Genomic DNA, 24,040 nt, shown 5'->3' on the forward strand with positions numbered 1-24,040 from the left:
CAGCAAGAGTAACTCTAGGACCAAAGGTAAGGCCATCCTGAGCAGTGACATTATGGCCCCTTAGAAGCCTTTGGACCCCGATGGGATGAGAGATGTGAGGAAAAGCTTCTCAATAAATCATTAATTGCCTAGCTCATGCTCCAGTCCTCATCTTTGCTGACTCAGGCAGCTGATGCCAGTTTGGAGGGCTTGGGAGCAGACTTATACCAGGAAGTTGAAAGTAAAAGTTAACCTGTGGTCTTTGGCAGAAGCAGACTCTGTGATAGCAAGACTCACTACCCCATTCACTAGCAGGAGTTCTTGGCCTTGAAATGGGCTGTCACTGAGACGTTTCAAAACTACTTGTATGTGCTCAGTTTCAAATGTGGACAGACAACAATTCATAGACTTACATGTTAACAAGTGCTAAGCTGGATGCTACAGGCCACCTTGCCTAGCTATGAGTTCAGCATTCAGTACCAATCAGGGAGAAATAATAGAGATGTGGATACATTGCCCCAGCATCCACAGACATCAGAAATTGCTGTGAATCCTATAGGTGGAGTGAGAGCTATTTGCACTAGGTCATCAAGAGTCAGAGGTGCATGAGTCTCCATGGTTGTGTTTCTCTGGGGCTGTCCCCTGAAAGTATGCCATTAGCCATGGTGAATTACATTGTATTGGACCAATCTCCATTGCCTAGGCTCAATGCTGTTGACTGGCAAGAAGCCCCACTGTAAAATAAGGATGTTCGTGAAACACTGCTTGCTGAAAATGAGGGTCAAGCTGTGATTATTCCATCTACCACTGAGGGTAAATTACCATTGAGAGAATGGAGCAAACTAAAACTGATTCAGGGAGTGCTGCACCAAATCAGAGCAGATCCTTTACAAAATCAATGAACACATCTAGTACTACCAAAAAAGTGCACACTCATGGCCATGAGGGCTCTGCATAATGACTTTGGACATTTGGGAATGGAGTTATTGTTCGTAAACAGTAATACTTTTAGTTCTTTCTTTCTGTATATTTGATTCATATATACATTAACTATTCTTTAGAATCTTTATCTTCAACAAAGAGTGTCTGAATTCTAAGGCCTAGAACACTGGTCTGTTGACCAATAAGTAACCTTATTTAGGAATTTATTCATTATGCTGTATTTAATAACTGGGATGCCTTCATGTCTTTAAAACTCCAGATATTCTTGGAAAAGATCTCCTGAACATATATATATTGTGACAAAGCTCTGTCCTTGTCTACATGGGTCCCGCGTTTCCTGGCGGATTTCGCTAGCCTCAGAGACTCACTGTAACCCTCCACGTAACCCTTCTCTCTCTCTAGAGCCATTTTCATCATAAGCCAGTGAGGGAGGTGAGGAGAAGCTATCCTCCCTTGCTCAGTCTCTGTTGTCTCCCACACTCAGTGATTAATCTGGGGGGGGGGGCAAAGAGGGGAGCCCAGGCCCACCCTCTACTCCAGGCTCCAGCCCAGGGACCCTAATAGCATCAGTTATGGTAGCTGACCTTTTAGAAACATGACACATACAATTCCCTGGACTACTTCCCCCACAGCAGGCCCCGCTTCCTCAAGCTCCACTTCACCCTTACCTCAGGGCCTCCTTCCTTTCGCCTGATATGATGTGTACTGCTCAGTCTTTCCAACAGCGCAACTTCCTCCCACAGCTCCTGACTAACTGGGAGGCCTTTAACCAGCTCCTGATTGGCTTCAGGTGTCCCAATCAAACTAGCATTTTCCCTGCCTTCTGGAAAGTTCTTAATTGGCCCCAGGTGTCTTAATTGACTTGGAGCAGCTGCCATTTAACGTATCCTGGTACCAGGGATTTGTTTAGCCTGGAGCTAATATATCTATCTCCCACTACTTTTCTATAGCTCTCTGACCTTGCCCCGTCACAATATATAAAATGCTGACATAAGCATACATAGACTTGGGGAACTAATAAGAGATTATTGTTTGCCATATGTTTTCAATGGGGGAAATCAACATGGAAGAATTATTGTGGGGTAAGAACAAACCTCAGAGAGATATTAGTTTGGAGAATTGTTAGTGCTCTCACCTGTAAATAATCATGCCTTCACATGAGTCAGGTAAAGTGAGACTGTATCGAAATGACATCACAACATATGTTTCTGGGAGCCTATTCTTGGCAACTTTCCTTTGTCTGAAACTCCATATAATGATAATGATATGAAAACTTAGGTTGGGGGAATGAAAATTGCGTGTCTCTTCCAGATGCGGGAAAGACACATATCCAGTTCTCAGTCTGCTAACAAAAGGTGGTAATGTGTCTATTTCTGTATTCTGTAGTGGTGTACTAATCTCAGATTAATAATCTTAGATTAAATACTTTTAATTGAGCCTGTTATTTTGACAATCTGAAATCATTAACTCAGACACTGAATGGGGGAGGTGACATACTGACAGATGATGTTGAAAAAGATGAAATACTCAATGCCTTTATTGCCTCGGTCTTCACAGACAGAATCAGCTCCCAGACTGCTGCACTGGGAAACACAGTATGGGGATGAGATGAGCAGCCGTCAGTGATGAAAGAACAGGTTAAGGACTATTTAGAAAAGCTGGACATGCACAAGTCCATGGGTCCAGATCTAATGAATGCAAGGGTGTTTAGGGAATTGGCTGATGTGATTGCAGAGCCATTGGCCATTATCTTTGAAAATTCATGGTGATCGGGGGAGGTCCAGGATGATTGGAAAAAGGGAAATACAGTGCCCATTTTTAAAAAAGGGAAGAAGGAGAACCCAGGGAACTACACACCGGTCAGCCTCACTTCAGTCCCCAACAAAATCATAGAGCAGTTCCTCAAGGAATCCATTTTGAAGCACTTGGAGGAGAGGAAGGTGATCAGGAACAGTCAACATGGATTCACCAAGGGCAAGTCATGCCTGACCAACCTGATTGCCTTCTATGATGAGATAATTGGCTCTGTGGATATGGGGAAAGCAGTGGATGTGATATATCTTGACTTTAGCAAAGCTTTTGATATGATCTCCCACAGTATTCTTGCCATCAAGATAAAAAAGTATGGATTGGATAAATGGCCTATAAGGTGGATAGAAATCTGCCTAGATTGTCAAGCTCAATGGGTAGTGATCAACAGCTTGATGTCTAGTTGGCAGCTGGTATCAAGCGGAGTGGCCCAGGGGTTGGTCCTGGGGCTGATTTTGTTCAACATCTTCATTAATGATCTGGACGATGGAATGAATTGCACCTCAGTAAGTTCGCAGATGACACTAAGATGGGGGGAGAGGTAGATACACTGGAGGATAGGGATAGGGTCCAGAGTGACCTAGACAAATTGGAGGATTGGGCCAAAAGAAATCTGACGAGGTTCAACAAGGACAGGTGCAGAGTCCTGCACTTAGGAAGGAAGAATCCCATGGACTGCTACAGGCTGGGGTCCGACTGGCTAAGCAGCAATTCTGCAGAAAAGGACCTGGGGATTACAGTGGATGAGAAGCTGGATATGAGTCTAGAATGTCCCTTGTTGCCAAGAAGGTCTATGGCATATTGGGCTGCATTAGTAGGAGCATTGCCAGCAGATCAAGGGAAGTGATTATTCCCCTCTATTCGGCACTGGTGAGGCCATATCTGGAGTACTGTGTTCAATTTTGCTTCCCCCACTACAGAAGGGATGTGGACAAATCAGAGAGAGTCCAGCGGAGGGCAACAAAAATGATTAGCTGGCTGGGGAACATGGCTTACGAGGAGAGGCTGAGGGAACTGGGGCTATTTAATCTGCAGAAGAGAAGAGTGAGGGGGGATTTGATAGCAGCCTTTGACTACCTGAAGGGGGGTTCCAAAGAGGATGGAGCTCAGCTGTCCTCAGTGGTGGTAGATGACAGAAAAAGGATTAATGGTCTCAAGTTGCAGTGGGGGAGGTCTAGGTTGGATATTAGGAAACACTATTTCACTAGGAGGGTAGTGAAGCACTGGAATGGGTTACCTAGGGAGGTGGTGGAATCTCCATCCTTAGAGGTTTTTAAAGCCCAGCTTGACAAAGCCCTGTCTGGGATGATTTAGTTGGGGCTGGTCCTGCTTTGAGCAGGGGATTGGACTAGATGACCTCCTGAGGTCTCTTCCAACTCTAATCTTCTATGATTCTGTGATTCAAATGAGCTCTCCCCTGTCATAGACACACCCATGGACACAGTGTTGTTGTAGCCATGTTGGTCCCAGGATATCAGAGACACAAAATGGATGAGGAAATGTCTTTTATTGGAGTAGGTTATGTTGTTATTTTTGTTGAATCAGCTGTGACACTCTGAGTACATTTCCCAGACCTGAAGAAGGGCTCTGTGTGGCTCAAAAGCTGGTATCTGTCACCAACAGAAGTTGGTCCAATAAAAGATATCACCTCCCCCACCTTGTCTCACTAATAGACACACCTACAGTGCTTCAGTGATCAATTTTGGCTGGTATTGGGTTACTATTCACTTTAGCATTGCATGCAAGGGTAATGCATCAACTACTTAACATGCCCTGATTGAGGGGGTCACCTAAACTGAAGCTCACTTGCTAAGCAGGGGGTAGAGATGCCAAATCCCAATGAAGGGCGGGGGGGGGAGGTGTTCCTACCTGATGGAGTGAGTTTTGCCTGAAGAGTCCTAGACACCATTTGACCCTCCCCTGTGCAGTGTTGACAGGGCTGATTGGATTCACCTGAGAGCACTTGTTTCTGTTCAGTGGTTACTAGAGCTGACATCGTTGAAGATGTCAATTAGGAGGAGCTAAGCCTTAGGTCTGGTCTGGGGACAGTGTTGCAGTAAAAGACAGTGAAGCAGCCCAGTAGCAGAGAGGTTCCCCACCACCTGCTAAAATCACTAAGAGCCGGGCTAAGCGGGAGAGTCTCAGAACATGACAGCGCAGAAGTGGCAGTGAACCACGAGCTGCAGCCGTGAACAGCAGCAGAGATGAGTGGTGGCAGCAGTGGAGGCATTGGTCAACACCCACCTCCCATTTCAGGGAGGGGAGGTGGGCCCAGGCAAATGCACCTCTGAGCTCTGCACCTTCGTGACCAAGGACAACCAACTTTGAGTCGGGTGGAGGAGAGGGAAAGGGGAGGGGCATGTAAAAGGGACAGTTATTTGTTGGACTTTCACACTGTAAGGTGGGAAACTGAGGCAAAGGACACTGCCCAACGTACTGGAGGTGAGTATTCACTTAGGGTTTCATGCTTTTAAATCATGATTGTGGTGTTTTCCCAAGTGAATGCTGAGTTCCTTTTTTAATAAAAATTTTCTTTTGCTATACACAGACTCAGTGCTTGCTACAGGGGCAGTATTGCCTCTTAGAGGTGCCCAGATCTTTAGTTTTCCCAGCTTGCTGGGTTGGGGTTGTTCTGGTTCTGTTTTGTTTTTTTTTAAGTGTCAGGGGTTAAGAGGCTGTGATATACACCAAACATGCCTGTTCTCAGCTCCCCTCCAATAGGGGCAGGACTTATTCAAATGCCTGCTCATGGGGTGGGGGGGGGAGAGAGGGAGAGGCTCACACACTTTCAGAGGGCCAGGTCCTCCAGGACCATGGATCACATGGGGGAAAGGGAGAAGGGCTCTGACCCCCTTAATAGAGATGGGCTCCTCCAGATCCCAGACACACACACACACAGGGACTCAGACCCCTTCAAAGGGACAGACAGACATATGTGGGGGGCAGGGAGAAAGTCTCAGACCCTCCAAGAGATTCAAGGTACCTCCACATTCTCGCTCCTACATGAAGGGGTGACAGGGTGAATGGTGGAGATAACCCAAGAAGGGAAGCCCACCACAGATCCCAGCTCATGTGAGGGGAGCAGGAGGAGTCAGACCCTCATAGAGAGGTAGAGGCTCCCCATATCCCAACACACACATAATGGCAGGGAAATGGGCCCAGACACCACCAGAGAGGCAAGGCCCCTAGAGCCAAACTTCCCTGGGGAGGGAAAAGGAGGTCAGACTTTCTGACCTCAGCTAGTATTTTTCATAATGACATATTGGATTAGATCAGCAGTTCTCAAACTGTAGGTTGGGACCCCAAAGTGAGTCACAACTCCATTTTAATAGGGTTGCCAAGCCTGGCATTAGATTTGCTGAGACCCAGGGAGAAAGATGAAGTCTGAGCCCCACCACCCAGGGACAAAGCCAAATCCCAAGGGCTTCATGCCCCAGTGGTGGGGCTCAGGTTACAGACCCCCACTCCCTCACCCAGTGAGATGGGACTCAGGATTTGCTCCCCTCCCCCACCCAGAGCAGTGGGGCTGGGGTGGGCTCAGGCTTCGGGCCCCCCTCCCTGGTGTGTGTAGTAATTTTTGTTGTTGCCAGAAGGAGTCACAGTGCAATGAAGTTTGAGAACCCCTGGATTCGATCAATTCATGGTGCTGCTGCAGACACCCTGGAAGGAGAAAGGGCAGTGCAGCCAGCTTTCCTGTCTCCCCACCTTTTGGGCAAGGTCAGGCCCCATATCACAGAACTGTCTGTCTCTGAAGAAGGAATGGATTCCATGAGTATTATTGCCCTTGTGAAGCAGAGCCAGAGTGAGGGAGAGCAGTAGCCTCAGGAGGAAAATACTCTCTTGGATTATGGACTATTTTCTTTAATATTAGCTTCTGTATGCTCAATATTTCACTTCTCCCTGATTTTCTAGCCCTGTGGGCAATTCTACTACTCTCAGTCCACAACCTGGGCCTTGTTTTCATCTCCTTTCAAGCCTCCTCCCCATTGCTGCTGATGCTGTTGTCTCCTGAAAGGTTTTTCCTCTTGAACATCATTTCAATGTCACTTCAACTCAGACCCTTTCCTAGCGGCTGTGTATGCACAGCCTGTTGCCTTAGAATCATAGAATCATAGAATATCAGGGTTGGAAGGGACCCCTGAAGGTCATCTAGTCCAACCCCCTGCTCGAAGCAGGACCAATTCCCAGTTAAATCATCCCAGCCAGGGCTTTGTCAAGACTGACCTTAAAAACCTCTAAGGAAGGAGATTCTACCACCTCCCTAGGTAACGCATTCCAGTGTTTCACCACCCTCTTAGTGAAAAAGTTTTTCCTAATATCCAATCTAAACCTCCCCCACTGCAACTTGAGACCATTACTCCTCGTTCTGTCATCTGCTACCATTGAGAACAGTCTAGAGCCATCCTCTCTGGAACCCCCTTTCAGGTAGTTGAAAGCAGCTATCAAATCCCCCCTCATTCTTCTCTTCTGCAGGCTAAACAATCCCAGCTCCCTCAGCCTCTCCTCATAAGTCATGTGTTCTAGACCCCTAATCATTTTTGTTGCCCTTCGCTGGACTCTCTCCAATTTATCCACATCCTTCTTGTAGTGTGGGGCCCAAAACTGGACACAGTACTCCAGATGAGGCCTCACCAATGTCGAATAGAGGGGAACGATCACGTCCCTCGATCTGCTCGCTATGCCCCTACTTATACATCCCAAAATGCCATTGGCCTTCTTGGCAACAAGGGCACACTGCTGACTCATATCCAGCTTCTCATCCACTGTCACCCCTAGGTCCTTTTCCGCAGAACTGTTGCCTAGCCATTCAGTCCCTAGTCTGTAGCGGTGCATTGGATTCTTCCATCCTAAGTGCAGGACCCTGCACTTATCCTTATTGAACCTCATCAGATTTCTTTTGGCCCAATCCTCCAATTTGTTTAGGTCCTTCTGTATCCTATCCCTCCCCTCCAGCGTATCTACCACTCCTCCCAGTTTAGTATCATCCGCAAATTTGCTGAGAGTGCAATCCACACCATCCTCCAGACCATTTATGAAGATATTGAACAAAACCGGCCCCAGGACCGACCCTTGGGGCACTCCACTTGATACTGGCTGCCAACTAGACATGGAGCCATTGATCACTACCCTTTGAGCCCGACAATCTAGCCAGCTTTCTACCCACCTTATAGTGCATTCATCCAGCCCATACTTCCTTAACTTGCTGACAAGAATACTGTGGGAGACCGTGTCAAAAGCTTTGCTAAAGTCAAGAAACAATACATCCACTGCTTTCCCTTCATCCACAGAACCAGTAATCTCATCATAAAAGGCAATTAGATTAGTCAGACATGACCTTCCCTTGGTGAATCCATGCTGGCTGTTCCTGATCACTTTCCTCTCATGCAAGTGCTTCAGGATTGATTCTTTGAGGACCTGCTCCATGATTTTTCCAGGGACTGAGGTGAGGCTGACTGGCCTGTAGTTCCCAGGATCCTCCTTCTTCCCTTTTTTAAAGATTGGCACTACATTAGCCTTTTTCCAGTCATCCGGGACTTCCCCGGTTCGCCACGAGTTTTCAAAGATAATGGCCAATGGCTCTGCAATCACAGCCGCCAAGATTAGATTCTATTTAGTTGCTTTGGTGCCAGGGACAATGGGGGTGGGTGTGGAGAGAGGTAAAACTGGCTCAGCCAAAGCATTCTTGGAACAGGGCTTGGTTTTGTGTTCTAAACATTTCCCAGAAACACAGAGTGTTGTGCCAAGGAACTTCCTGGGCTTGTCCCCTAGCCCTACTCCACATACCTGGGACTGCCACCTGACTCATCCCTGAAGCTAGACAAACATCAGTGGGGAAGATGTGGGGAGATCATTGGGAGCTGAAAGAAAAATATACAGGAGTGATGGTTGTGGGTGCTCCTCCGGAAAGTTTTGGAATTCCACATTAACGGATCTGAAAAGCAACTAGTAAAGAAACAAAAAGTAACAACAAAAAAAGGTTTAAGCATATCAGAAGCAGGAAGTCTGCCAAACAAATAGCGGGGCTACTGGCTGGTCGATTTACAAAATGAGCACTTAATGAAGACAAGGCCATTGCAGAGAAGCTAAATTAATTCTTTTTATCAGTCTTCACTGCAGAGGATGTGAGGGAAATTCTCAGACCTGAGCCATTCTTTTTAGGTGACATGTCTGAGGAACTGTCCCAGACTGAGGTGTCAATAGAGGAGGTTTTTGAAAAAAAATGATAAATTAAACAGTAATAAGTCACCAGGACCAGATAATATTCATCTACAAGTTCTGAAGGAACTCGATTTTGAAATTGCAGAACTGTGGTATTTAACCTTAAATCAGCCTCTGTACTAGATGACTGGCACATAGCTAATGTAATGGCAATTTTTCAAAATGGCTCCAGAGGCGAACCTGGCAATTACAGGCTGGTAAGCCTAACTTCAGTGTCAGGCAAATTGTAAAGAATAGAATTATCAGACATACAAACTAATACAATTTGTTGAGGAAGAGTCAACATGACTTTTGTAAAAGGAAATCATGCATCACCAATCTATTAGAATTTTTTAGAGGGTCAACAAATATGTGGACAAGGGTGATCCAGTGAATATAGTGTATTTGGACTTTCAGAAAGCTTTTGACAAGGTCCCTCACTAAAGGATCTTAAGCAAAGTACGCAATCATGGGATAAGAGGGAGGGTCCTCTCATGGATCAGTAACTGGTTAAAAGACAGGAAACAGAGGGTAGGAATAAATGGTCTGTTTTCATAATGGAAAGAGGTAAATGGCAGGGTACATCAGGGATCTATACTGGGTCCAGTGCTGTTCAACATATTCATAAATGTTGTGGGAAAAGGGGTAAACAGTGAGTAGGCAAATGCGGCAGATGGTACAAAATTACTCAAGACAGTTACGTCCAAAGCAGACTGTGAAGAGTTACAAAGAGGTCTTACAAAACTGGGTGACTGGGCAACAAAATGGCAGATTAAATTCAGTGTTGATAAATGCAAAGTAATGCACATTGGAAAACAATCCCAAATATTGTTAAGGAAAAGTTAGCACATGTGATTCCATTTTGGTTTGGGGCCCACCATTGTCTAAAAGCAAGCACATTATACACCAGGAGGAGTGATCCTTAGATACTGAATCCCTGTGAAAATCCTCCTCCTTGTCTCCAGCCTGCCTTGACTCCCAGTATCTGTTTTTTGTCAGTCTCTAACTCCCTATCTCTTGGCCTTTGATGTGAGGCCTCCCATCCTGATAATAAAAGTTACTGATGCATGGCTTTAGGACCATGCTGTGTAATTAACATACTGGTTTAGCACGAGGAATGCACCAAGCAGGGATAGGTGGTAGATAAGAAAAGGGTTTGTTTATTGGCTAAGGTTTCCGATGCACGAGGGCAACATGCTTTGCTAAAAAGTATATAACCTTTGTATAATCTGCATTCAGGGTCCCCTCCTGGCTAGCAGGGGGGCACCACGCTCGAGCGTAATAAACTTAGTGTCTTTTGGGAACTCTGCAGTTGTGGACTTTGTTTATGTGCCTCAGCCTAGATTCGAACTGTGCGTGACCTATCAGGTATAATTCGCAGCATTTGTGTGCGTGTCCTACCAGGTGTAATCAGTAGCATTTGTGTGCGTGTCCTACCAGGTATAATTCGCAGCAGTTGTGTGCGTGTCCTCTCAGGTGTAATTCGTAACAATATATATAGAAAATGCTGTGGTGTAAATCAGTGGTTCTCAATTAGGGGTATGTTTACTTTGGGGGGTACACAGAAATCTTCCAGGTGGTACTTAACCTCATCTTGATATTTGCCTAGTTTTCCAACAGGCTACATAAAATGCAGTAATAAAGTCAGTACAGACTAAAATTTCATACATCTTGTTTATACTGCTCTATTTAGTTGGGGATTGGTCCTGCTTTGAGCGGGGGGTTGGACTAGGTGACCTCCTGAGGTCCCTTCCAGCACTGATATTCTATAATTCTATATACTATACATTGAAATGTAAGTACAGTATTTATATTCCAATTGATTTATTTTATAATTATATGGTAAAAATGGAACATAAGCAAATTTTAAAGTAATTGTGTGCTGTGACACGTCTGTATTTTTATTTCTGATTTTGTAAGCAAATAGTTTTTAAGTGAGGAGAAACTTGGGGGTAGGCAAGACAAATCAGGCACCTGAAATGAGTACAGTAATCTGGAAAGGTTGATAGCCACTGGTCTAAATTAACTGTTACTCAAGAAAGAGACTTTGCAGTCATTGTGGATAGTTCTCTGAAAACAGCCACTCAATGTGCATCGGCAGTCAAAAAAACTAACAATGTTAGGAACCACTAGGAAAGGAATAGATAATAAAACAGTAAATATCACAGAGACACTATGTAAATCCATGGCATGCCCACATCTTGAATACTGCATACAGTTCTGGTCACCCATTTCAAAAAAGATAAACTGGGGCAGGAAAAAGTACAGAGAAGGGCAACAAAAATGATTAGGGGAATGGAACAGCTTTGGTATGAGGAGAGACTAAAAAGACTGGGACTTTTCAGCTTGGAAAAAAGACAGCTAAGGGGGCATAGGACAGAGGTCTATACAATCATGAATGATGTGGAGAAAGTGAATAAGGAAGTAAGTGTTATTTACTTCTTCACAGAACACAAGAACCAGGGATCACCTGATTAAATGATAGGCAACCAGTTTAAAACAAACAAAAGGAAGTACTCCTTCACAGAATGAACAGTTAACCTGTGGAAATCGTTGCCAAAACTATAACTGGGTTCCAAATAACTGGGTTCCAGATAAATTCATGGAGGATAGGTCCATCAATGGTTATTAGCCAAGATGATCAAGGATGCAACCCCATGCTCTGAGTGTCCCTAACCTCTGTTTGCCAGAAGCTGGGAGTGGATGAATCATAGAATCATAGAATTCTATGGATGGATCACTTGATGATTCCCTGACCTGTTCATTCCCTCTGGGGCACCTGGTATTGGCCACTGTAACCTTTCCAGATTACTGTACTCATTTCAGGTGCCTGATTTGTTTTGCCTACCCCCAAGTTTCCCCTCACTTAATAACTATTTGCCTACAAAATCAGAAATAAAAATACAGAAGTTTCACAGCACAAGATTACTTTAAAATTTGCTTATGTTCTCATTTTTACCATATAATTATAAATATTGTACTTACATTTCAATGTACAGTATATAGAACCAGCTGAGCGGCGAACAGCAGAGAGGGAGTTTGCCTGGGATCTGCCTGAGAGGAGGTATGCTAAGGGCTGCATTAGGGAGGCTGTGTTGGTGAATACCTGAGTGTCTGTTGTGGGGACAGTTTGACCGTGTGCTTGATTGGTTGTTTGAAAAGTGTGAATTGGGAGTGCTTTGTTCCAGATGAGCCTTGAGTGGGCCTGACTGTATAAAAAGCCTGTCAGCTGTGAACCAGCTGAGCAGCGAACAGCAGAGAGGCTAACAGAGGGAGTTTGCCTGGGAGTTTGCCTGGGGAGAGCCCACTGAGGCTGACATCTTGCCGGCTTCTCTGAGTAGTTACTACAACTCCTGAGGAAGCTCGTAGAAGGAAGGTAATATGGATGGGGAGTGTTCAGCTGTTGCGACCTCCAGTGGATGTGCCATGTTTGTCTTTCTTCCACAGGACAGAAGCGACTTTGTCTGTACAAAGTGCAAGCTGGTCTCCATATTGGAAGAGAAGATTCAAGGTCTGGAGCAACAGGTATCGACCCTGCGTTGCATAAGAGAAACTGAAGATTTCCTGGACAGACGTCAGGATATGCTTCTACGGACACAACGTTCTGAAGATTCAGAGCAAGCTGCACTGCGGGGACAGGAGGACGGTGAAGAAATTTGGCAGCATGTGACCTCCAGAAGAAGAAAGGGGAGCGTCCATGTACCGGCAACGCAGATACAGGTAAGTAACAGTTTTCATGTTCTCTCCACAGGTACTAATGCGGAGAGTGGACTAGATGATACATCTGAGGGAAGGGAGCAGAAGGAGACTCCGCCGATTGGAAGGCATGAGATCCACTGTCCTAGGGATGGGGGTTCCACGATCACCACTCCCAAGAGAAGGAGGTGGGTGGTGGTGGTCGGGGACTCTCTCCTCAGGGAGACTGAGTCATCTATCTGCCGCCCTGACAGGGAAAACCAAGAAGTCTGCTGCTTGCCAGGAGCTAGGATTCACGATGCGACGGAGAGACTGCCGAGACTCATCAAGCCCTCGGATCGCTACCCCTTCCTGCTTCTCCACGTGGGCACCAATGATACTGCCAAGAATGACCTTGAGCAGATCACTGCAGACTAGGTGGCTCTGGGAAGAAGGATAAAGGAGTTTGAGGCGCAAGTGATCTTCTCATCCATCCTCCCTGTGGAAAGAAAAGGCCTGGGTAGAGACCGTCAAATCGTGGAAGTCAACGAATGGCTACGCAGGTGGTGTGGGAGAGAAGGCTTTGGATTCTTTGACCATGGGATGGTGTTCCAAAAAGGAGGAGTGCTAGGCAGAGACGGGCTCCACCTAACGAAGAGAGGGAAGAGCATCTTCGCAAGCAGGCTGGCTAACCATAATGAGGAGGGCTTAGAATCATAGAATCATAGAATATCAGGGTTGGAAGGGACCCCAGAAGGTCATCTAGTCCAACCCCCTGCTCAAAGCAGGACCAATTTCCAGTTAAATCATCCCAGCCAGGGCTTTGTCAAGCCTGACCTTAAAAACCTCTAAGGAAGGAGATTCTACCACCTCCCTAGGTAACGCATTCCAGTATTTCACCACCCTCTTAGTGAAAAAGTTTTTCCTAATATCCAATCTAAACCTCCCCCACTGCAACTTGAGACCATTACTCCTCGTTCTGTCATCTGCTACCATTGAGAACAGTCTAGAGCGATCCTCTTTGGAACCCCCTTTCAGGTAGTTGAAAGCAGCTATCAAATCCCCCCTCATTCTTCTCTTCTGCAGGCTAAACAATCCCAGCTCCCTCAGCCTCTCCTCATAAGTCATGTGTTCTAGACCCCTAATCATTTTTGTTGCCCTTCGCTGGACTCTCTCCAATTTATCCACATCCTTCTTGTAGTGTGGGGCCCAAAACTGGACACAGTACTCCAGATGAGGCCTCACCAATGTCGAATAGAGGGGAACGATCACGTCCCTCGATCTGCTCGCTATGCCCCTACTTATACATCCCAAAATGCCATTGGCCTTCTTGGCAACAAGGGCACACTGCTGACTCATATCCAGCTTCTCGTCCACTGTCACCCCTAGGTCCTTTTCCGCAGAACTGCTGCCTAGCCATTCGGCTTTAAACTAGGTTCATCGGTGGAAGGAGACCAAAGCCCTGAGATAAGTGAAGAAGTGGGATATCGGGAGGAAGCACGAGCAGGAGTGCGCGAGAGGGAAGGGCTCCTGCCTCATACTGAGAAAGCGGGACAAACAGCGAGTTATCTCAAGTGCCTATACACAAATGCAAGAAGGCTGGGAAACAAGCAGGGAGAACTGGAAGTCCTAGCACAGTCAAGGAATTATGTTGTGATTGGAATAACAGAGACTTGGTGGGATAACTCACATGACTGGAGTACTGTCATGGATGGATATAAACTGTTCAGGAAGGACAGGCAGGGCAGAAAAGGTGGGGGAGTTGCACTGTATGTAAGGAAGCAGTATGACTGCTCAGAGCTCAAGTATGAAACTGCGGAAAAACCTGAGAGTCTCTGGATTAAGTTTAAAAGTGTGAGCAACAATGGTGACGTCGTGGTGCGAGTCTGCTATAGACCACCGGACCAGGGGGATGAGGTGGATGAGGCTTTCTTCCGGCAACTCATGGAAGTTACTAGATCGCAGGCCCTGGTTCTCATGGGAGACTTCAATCACCCTGATATCTGCAGAGAGCAATACAGCAGTGCACAGACAATCCAGGAAGTTTTTGGAAAGTGTAGGGGACAATTTCCTGGTGCAAGTACTGGAGGAACCAACTAGGGGCAGAGCTCTTCTTGACCTGCTGTTCACAAACCGGGAAGAATTAGTAGGGGAAGCAAAAGTGGATGGGAACCTGGGAGGCAGTGACCATGAGATGGTTGAGTTCAGGATCCTGACACAGGGAAGAAAGGAGAGCAGCAGAATACGGATCCTGGACTTCAGAAAAGCAGACTTTGACTCACTCAGGGAATTGATGGGCAGGATCCCCTGGGAGAATAACATGAGGGGGAAAGGAGTCCAGGAGAGCCGGCTGTATTTTAAAGAATCCTTATTGAGGTTACAGGGACAAACCATCCTGATGTGTAGAAAGAATAGTTAATATGGCAGGCGACCAGCTTGGCTTAACAGTGAAATCCTTGCTGATCTTAAACACAAAAAAGAAACTTACAAGAAGTGGAAGATTGGACAAATGACCAGGGAAGAGTATAAAGATATTGGTCGGGCATGCAGGAGTGAAATCAGGGAGGCCAAATCACACCTGTAGTTGCAGCTAGCAAGAGATGTTAAGAGTAACAAGAAGGGTTTCTTCAGGTATGTTGGCAACAAGAAGAAAGTCAAGAAAAGTGTGGGCCCCTTACTGAATGAGAGAGGCAACCTAGTGACAGAAGATGTGGAAAAAGCTAATGTACTCAATGCTTTTTTTGCCTCTGTCTTCACAAACAAGGTCATCTCCCAGACTACTGCACTGGGCAGCACAGCATGGGGAGGAGGTGACCAGCCCTCTGTGGAGAAAGAGGTGGTTCGGGACTATTTAGAAAAGCTGGACGAGCACAAGTCCATGGGGCCGGATACGCTGCATCCGAGAGTGCTAAAGGAATTGGCAGATGTGATTGCAGAGCCATTGGCCATTATCTTTGAAAATTTCATGGCGATCGGGGGAAGTCCTGGATGACTGGAAAAAGGCTAATGTAGTGCCCATCTTTTAAAAAGGGAAGAAGGAGGGTCCTGGGAACTACAGGCCAGTCAGCCTCACCTCAGTTCCTGGAAAAATCATGGAGCAGGTCCTCAAGGAATCAATTCTGAAGTACTTAGAGGAGAGGAAATTGATCAGGAACAGTCAGCATGGATTCACCAAGGGCAAGTCATGCCTGACTAATCTAATTGCCTTCTGTGATGAGATAACTGACTCTGTGGATGAGGGGAAAGCAGTAGATGTGTTGTTCCTTGACTTTAGCAAAGCTTTTGACACTGTCTTCCACAGCGTTCTTGCCAGCAAGTTAAAGAAGTATGGGCTGGATGAATGGACTATAAGGTGGGTTGAAAGTTGGCTAGATTGTCGGGCTCAACGGGTAGTGATCAATGGCTCCATGTCTAGTTGGCAGCTGGCATCAAGTGGAGTGCCCCAAGGGTCGGTCCTGGAGCCGGTTTTGTTCAATATCTTCATAAATGATCTGGAGGATGGTGTGGATTGCACCCTCAGCAAGTTTGCAGATGACACTAAACTGGGAGGAGAGGTAGATACGCTGGAAGGTAGGGATAGGATCCAGAGGGCCCTAGACAAATTAGAGGATTGGGCCAAAAGAAATCTGATGAGGTTCAACAAGGACAAGTGCAGAGTCCTGCACTTAGGACGGAAAAATCCCATGCACCGCTACAGACTAGGGACCGAATGGCTCGGCAGCAGTTCTGCAGAAAAGGACCTAGGGGTTACAGTGGACGAGAAGCTGGATATGAGTCAATAGTGTGCCCTTGTTGCCAAGAAGGCCAATGGCAATTTGGGATGTATAAGTAGGGGCATTGCCAGCAGATCGACGGACGTGATCATTCCCCTCTATTCGACATTGGTGAGGCCTCATCTGGAGTACTGTGTCCAGTTTTGGGCCCCACACTACAAGAAGGATGTGGAAAAATTGGAAAGAGTCCAGCGGAGGGCAACAAAGATTCTTAGGGGACTGGAACACATGACTTATGAGAAGAGGCTGAGGGAACTGGGATTGTTTAGTCTACGGAAGAGAAGAATGAGGGGGGATTTGACAGCTACTTTCAACTACCTGAAAGGGGGTTCCAAAGAGGATGGACATTAGGAAAATCTTTTTCACTAGGAGGGTGGTGAAACACTGGAATGCGTTACCTAGGGAGGTGGTGGAATCTCCTTTGTTAGAAGTTTTTAAGGTCAGGCTTGACAAAGCCCTGGCTGGGATGATTTAGTTGGCGATTGCTCCTGCTTTGAGCAGGGTGTTGGACTAGATGACCTCCTGAGGTCCCTTCCAACCCTGATATTCTATGATTCTAAGACAGGATACTGGGCTAGATGTATCATTGATCTGACCCAGTATGGCCGTTCTTATGTTGATCCACTCTGTGATCTGGGTCTGGGGTATCGATCACCTAAGCCAGTGTTTCTCAATCTTTTTGATACCAGGGACCAGTGTGCTGCCTTCCTAAACTGTGTCAAGGAAATCTCAGGGACCAGCAAGGAGGCTGCCACAGACTGGCACCGGTCCATGGACTGGTCATTGAGAAACATTGACCTAACCCATCTAGTCCATGCATAGGAACCAGCTTGGGTGTTTAAGTGGATGCTAAGATTTATTTGTAATTTTATTCCTTATTTGAATCAAAGCTGATTCTGCATTATACACTCAGGATATTTTAGATTCATTCCCATGATAAGGATTCTCTTACCTGATCCAGTAGCTCCAGGCACTAGAGGGCTTTAATTGAGGGGAAAATAGGCAGATTTATTTATGTTTACCTTTCTTTAGGGTTGAGATGCAACTCTCCTCACTTGCGTCACTTACAGCCCCGTCCGCACACACAGCTGACACTCGAAATCTGTAGGGCGTCTCAGGCTTCAGTTCATCAATGTTACAAGATCCAATTCTGTCTCCTGTCCTCCGTTCCAGCCATTTGTCTTTCTGCTCATTTCTTTCACCTCCAGCCTCCTCTTTATATTCTACCTTATACTCCCTTATACTGACTCCATCTTCAATGACACTTGGACTCTGCCAGGTGAGGGTGATGGAAAATATTTCTACAGTAGCCATTGCCAGGTTTCCAGGAGGGCTGGAAGGGGGAAGAGTCTTCACAGTATGACTCATGTCACTGCTTTCGCTGAGCCCTGGTTTGCTCACTGCCGCGTATCGGAACTGGTACTCGGTGTTTGGACGTAGCCCTGTTACTGTGAATGGCTCTTGTGTGTTATTTACATTCACAGCCGTCCAGTTCTCCTCCCCTACAATTCTGTACTCTACCAGATAGCCAGATATTGCAGCCCTTCCAAAGTCTGATGGGTTAAATGTGAGCTGCGCACAATTGTGTCTGATTCCATCAATCAGAGGAGGGAGAGGTTTTGATGGGGGCTCAAAGTTGGTGCTGACCAGCTCTCCATTTGCATACAGGTAAATTGAAGCTCCTGGATTGTCCTCATCTGGAACAGAGGCCACAATGAACTGGGTGTTTCCATGAGATTTATTGACGTTGGTAAAGTCTAAGAAGGACTTTGTGATTTTTTGTACTTTTCTTCTTATCTCTTCATCCTCAAACCACTGTTTGGAGTTTGATTTCTCATGGGGAGAACTGGCTGAGGCTGAATCATGAATTTTCTCCAGAAACTCTCTTCGAAGCCAGAAGTTCAAATCTGATAAATATGGTTCTTTGTTGTGTAATGAAGTAAGTGTGAAAGACACAACAGAATCATGCTCAGGGCTGAGTACTATTTTTTCTAGTTCACTCTCAGAGGATATGACTTCCACATTCTGTAGCCTAGTAAGGTAGGAATCCACTAAATTCATCTCTCGCTCCTTTGTATCCAGAAATTCATTGAGTCTCTGTGTATTGAATAGTGATTGATTTTTGCTTATTAAAATGTCCACCAGGACTCCTTCCTCTGCTCCACCGCCACGGATAGCAGGTAAGATTCCTGCTAGTTGTTTCTGGAAAGTCTGTCTGTGTTGCTGACACTGATCTCTGAATTGCTGGATTTTCTTTTTGAATTCAGGGAAGGTTGTGGCAATTGGATTTTTCATCATGTCATTGCATCGCATGTCCAGTTCTGTCAGTTGCTCCAAGGCTATTTGAGTATCAAAAATCAGTACGCTGCTGATCTCACTCACCAGCTTAGCAGCTTTGGAATCCAGCAGCTGCAATGGGTACAGCCAGGCTCTCACTGGTACAGCCATATCCCAGTGGTCACCCAGCAGCTTCGGGAGGGTGGAGTATGTTTCCATGGCATCTAGATAAGTAAGTGGATTGTTCTTAAGAGCAAAATCACCATAGAATGTGCAACTGAAGTCTTCAGCATTTGATGCTTTCTTGTACTCGGGCCCCTCTCCTCCTCCTGCAATTTTTGGTAATTTTTCTATCATACGTTTCATGTTTCCCTGTATCTCTTCTATACTCTCTGATGAAGAAACTTCCCTATCAAACACAAAGAAAGCCTGAGCCCCATACAGCACAGCTGTGACCACATGGGTGGCTTTCTTTTGGTCATATACAGCAGGATAAGAGATATTCTGGCGCTCTGAATGGCTTATAGCCAGCTGCTCAAACCTGGTTGTTGCTGAATATTTCAAAGTAACTCGGGCTTGATTTTTGGATTTCTTGGTATCATTTAAAAATCCTGCTGCTCCACTCACTTCTACTAGGCCTCCCAGGAAACTTGCCTTCAGGGATCCTGAGAGACTGAGAGCAGAGGCCTTATCTTCCATGGTGTCAGATGCAATGATCTGAAATTCAGTCTTGTGCTGCATCGTCATCCCCACTTGTTTGTTAAGGGTATCGGTGTTCCATAAAGCGATACCTGAGAAATTCCACACAAACACTCAGTTAGTGACAGATTAATATGATATGAAATCCTTCTCATTTAATTTAATTGTCTCATATTAAAGTAACATGCAACCAGTGAGAGGTGTCGAATGACAGTGCTCTCTTGGAAGGTCTGTCCGTCGGTCTGAGGCTTTTATTTAGCATATATTTTGTGTCTAAGGGCCAATAATAGAACTCCTTGACAGAACACGGAGTAATGGTCTCAAGATGCAGTGTGGGAGGTTTAGGTTGGATATGAGGAAAAACTTTTTCACTAGGAGGGTGGTGAAACACTGGAATGGGTTACCTAGGGAGGTGGTGGAATCTCCTTCCTTAGAGGTTTTTAAGGTCAGGCTTGACAAAGCCCTGGCTGGGATGACTTAGTTGAGGTTGGTCCTGCTTTGAGCAGGGGGTTGGACTAAATGACCTCCTGAGGTCCCTTCCAACCCTGATAGTCTATGATTCTATGACCACCTATCAATACCATATTAGGGTTATAATGAGTTTGGGGTGCTGAGTATAACAGTAGTTAGCACATGAAGAATTCAAACACCATCGGAGGCAATTTAAAAGGAGAGATTTTATTTCACATCATCTATAGTACATGTCATGAAAGTATTGTAGTGTTTTATATTTACTGTATCATCCTTTAAAAACAACAGAGCTCTGTGATTTAAATGTCTAACGACTACTTCAGCAAATGAAAAAAGACCTGGAGTTGTGGGGGGAGTATGCAATTTCTTGGCGGGGGAGAATAGCCACAGTCCAAATGAATATTCTGCCAAGGATATTTTTCTTATTTTCAAAAACTTTCTGTGATTATTCCAGATAAAATCCAAGCAGGAACACAGAGGATGTTGTTAGAATTTATATGGAATAAGAAAAGACCAAAAGTGAGACCAAATACATTACACAGACCTATTAAGCAGAGTGGACTAGCTGTTTGAAATATTCTGTGGTACTGTCAAGTCAGCCAGCTCAAAGCAGTAGTGGACTGGGGGCCCTTTAACCTAGCCAAACACTGGGTCTTTATTGAACGAGAAAATTGCGGCAGTGTACACATCGTTAGGCTACCACGGATTAATAAATAAATCACACCTGCCAGAAATGGACACGCATCCTTAATAAAGGTTACTCAATGGGTCTGGAATAGAAGTAGAGATAGGATCAGTTCTCACCAATGATACCCAATGCAAATAATCCCAATCTGAACCCAAATCAAGAACCAGAGGGCTTCAAAGTTTGGGAAAGCAATGGAATACACACAGTTGGCTGGTTATTCAATAAAGAAATGTTCTAATTTATTTAGAGATTAAAACTAACTTTAACTGGCCCACTGTCCCCTGGTAGCAGTACTTTCAAGTCAGGCATTAATGTTTCTCAACTTTCTAGAAAACCTGTCTGTTACAGAAAGCCAACTTTAATAGAAGTGATAGCATCTGGTCAGTTAAGAAACAAAAAAATAACTAATTTATCAATCTTTGCAGACAGCTTTCCTGACCCAAAAAAAAAGTGTCCCTACATGACATGCAGGGAAAAAAATGTGGATAGACAAATTATCCCAAAGGAATGGGATTTGATCTGGAAAAGAGGATGAGAAACCGCAGTTTGTAGCACAACAAAAGAGAAAAAAATAAGATACTGTTTCAATGGTACCTCACACCAGTCAGGTTAAAAAATATAGAGACACTAAATGGGGATAAATGTTGGAGAAATTGTGATGAAAGATTTTTATGCATGTATGGTGGATATGTCCAGTCATCAGAGTACTGGGATGTAATCAGTAACCAAATATCACAAATTGTTGGATATTTATTTACAAATGATCCTCTGGTAATCCTCTTGGGGCTTCCTAGTAGAAATGGTCATACAGAAGGAAACTAATAATATCTCATCTGCTAATAGCTGCTCAGTTATTGGTATCCTCTCATTGGAAAAAAAATAACCCAACCATTGAGGAATGGTTCTAAAAATATGGGCGGTTGTGTTTATGGAAAAATTAACAGACCATGACATAGCCAGCAAAGTAGACAGAGGACAGGTAGATACTTAGATATTTGGTTACCTTTCATTCAGTACTCAGACAAAGTAAATTTACCTGCCCCCCCCCCCCAATAAAAAGTACACATATCCATTTTTTTGGAATATTAACATTTGATAGATATGTCTGATCTGTCAAATGAGTATGTCATAAATATAAAGGGAAGGGTAACCACCTGTCTGTATACAGTGCTATAAAATCTCTCCTGTCCAGAGGCACAAAAACCTCTTACCTGTAAAGGGTTAAGAAGCTCAGATAACCTGGCTGGTACCTGACCAAAAGGACCAATAAGGGGACAAGATACTTTCAAATCTGGCCCGGGGTGGGGGGGAGGCTTTGTCTGTTCCTTGTGGCTTTTCCCGGAGACAGAACAAGAAAGCAAGCACTCCAACTACTTAGTAAGTATTTAGCAAGGAAATGCATTAGATTATCTTTTGTTTTGGCTTGTGATTTTCTCTGTGCTGAAAGGAAGGTGTATTCCTGGTTTTTCTTTTTGTAACTTTAAGGTTTTGCCTAGAGGGAAATTCTCTGTGTTTTGAATCTAATTGCCCTGTGGGATTATCTCCCATTCTAATTTCACGGAGGTGCTTCTTTTACCTTTTTTCTTTATAATAAAGTTCTGATTTTTTTTAAGAATCTAATTGGTTTTTTTAGTATCCTAAAAAACCCAAGGTTGGTCTGTGCTCATCTTGTTTATTCTCAAGCCACCCCAGGAAAGGGGGGGTGTAGGGCTTGGGGGGATATTTTGGGGAATTAGGACTCCAAGTGGTCCTTTCCCTGATTCTTTATTAAATCACTTTGTGGTGGCAGCATTTACCTAATCCAAGGTACAAGGGAGAATTTGTGCCTTGGGGAAGTTTTAACCTAAGCTGGTAGAAATAAACTTAGGGGGTCTTTCATGCGGGACCCCACATGTGTACCCTAAAGTTCAGAGTGGGGAGGGAACCCTGACAGAATACCTAGAGATTTAACTCAATTTAATAAATCACTAGAAACAACGTACATTTTGTAATGATGCTCATTCTGTAATGTGGTAACACCGTGTTAAACAGAAAGATGTGATGACTATATTCCTGTATAATGTTTCTTTAAACAAAAGATAACTGTTGTAATGATTGTTTTGTTTTGTTTCTGTTATTTACATGGCAAGGATTTCTAAACTTGTTAAAACTTCCTAAATAAACAGAGTAAAAAGTGAAATTTTAGCATACCAAAAGAAACAAAAGTAGACATCCCTCCCCACCCCAAATGAATTTTTACAAAAATGTAAAACTAAACATTTTTTTTCCTCAAGTAGGGCTTGAAGTTCCTATTTAACAAGATAAAACAACTGAGGTGTCCACGCCAAGCTATTGCTGCTACTAAAGAGAAAGAACTGTACCAAGACACCTACACTGAATTTTAGCATTGCATTACTAGGATTATAGATCAATTGAAAAGCGAGCTATAGAAAATCACACTGATTCACCTGGTAAAATCCCAATATAGACTAATTTTATTCCATGCACAAAAACTATATTAAAATGAAAAAGTCACTAAAGCAGGGGTCTCAAACTTAAATCACCAGGAGGGCCACATGAGGACGAGTACATTGGCCTGAGGGCGGCATCACTGACACCCCCCCACCCTGCAGCCCCCGGCCCTTCCCCCCACTCCACCCCTTCCATGAGGCCCCGCCCCTTCCCACCTCTTCCCACCCCTTCCCCGCCCCCATTCCAACCCCTTCCCCAAATCCCCACCCCTGCCCCGCCTCTTCTCCACCTCCTGCCCTGAGTGTGCGGCTCCCTTCTCCTCTCCCCTCCTAAGTGCTAAGTGCCACCAAACTGTTTAGGGGTTTGGAACAGGTCCCATATGAGAAGAGATTAAAGAGGCTAGAATTTTTCAGCTTGGAAGAAAGGAGAATAATGGGGGATATGATAGAGGTCTATAAAATTATGAATGGTGTGGAGAAAGTGAATAAGGAAAAGTTATTTACTTGTTCCCATAATATAAGAACTAGAAGCCACCAAGTGAAATTTATGGGCAGCAGGTTTAAAACAAATAAAAGAAAGTTCTTCTTCATACAGTGCACAGTCAACCTGTGGAACTCCTTGCCTGAGGAGGTTTAAAAGAGAACTGGATACATTCATGGAGGTTAAGTCCATTAATGGCTATTAGCCAGGATGGATAAGGAATGGTGTCCCTAGCCTCTGTTTGTCAGAGGGTGTAGATGGATGGCAGGAGAGAGATCAGTTGATCATTACCTGGTAGGTTCACTCACTCCAGGGCACCTGGCATTGACCACTGTCGGTAGACAGGATACTGGGTTGGATGGACCTTTGGTTTGACCCAGCTCGGCCATTCTTATGTTCTTATGAAACAGTGGTTTGTAACCTATCATTTAAATCAGATTCTGAACCAGATGACTGGAGGATAGGTAAAGTGATGCCAATTTTTAAAAAAGGCTCCAGTGGTGATCCCAGCAATTACAGGCCAGTAAGCCTCATTTCAGTAATGGGCAAATTGTTTGAAACTATATTAAAGAACAGAATTATCAGACACATAGATTTG

General features: G+C 44.8%; 1 protein-coding gene across 1 annotated transcript in view; it reads right to left on the reverse strand.

Annotated features, from left to right (window-relative positions):
• The window catches only part of LOC140905756 (uncharacterized), a 45,972-nt gene that overhangs the window by 12,278 nt on the left and 9,654 nt on the right, over positions 1 to 24,040 (reverse strand). The window contains exon 3 of the mRNA XM_073329172.1: positions 17,399 to 19,444. Within this exon, the coding sequence (XP_073185273.1) occupies positions 17,399 to 19,444 (2,046 nt within the window). The remainder of the gene's footprint in view (positions 1 to 17,398; positions 19,445 to 24,040) is intronic.

Source organism: Lepidochelys kempii, chromosome 2, assembly GCF_965140265.1.
Source record: "Lepidochelys kempii isolate rLepKem1 chromosome 2, rLepKem1.hap2, whole genome shotgun sequence".
NCBI classification, from domain to species: Eukaryota; Metazoa; Chordata; order Testudines; family Cheloniidae; genus Lepidochelys; species Lepidochelys kempii.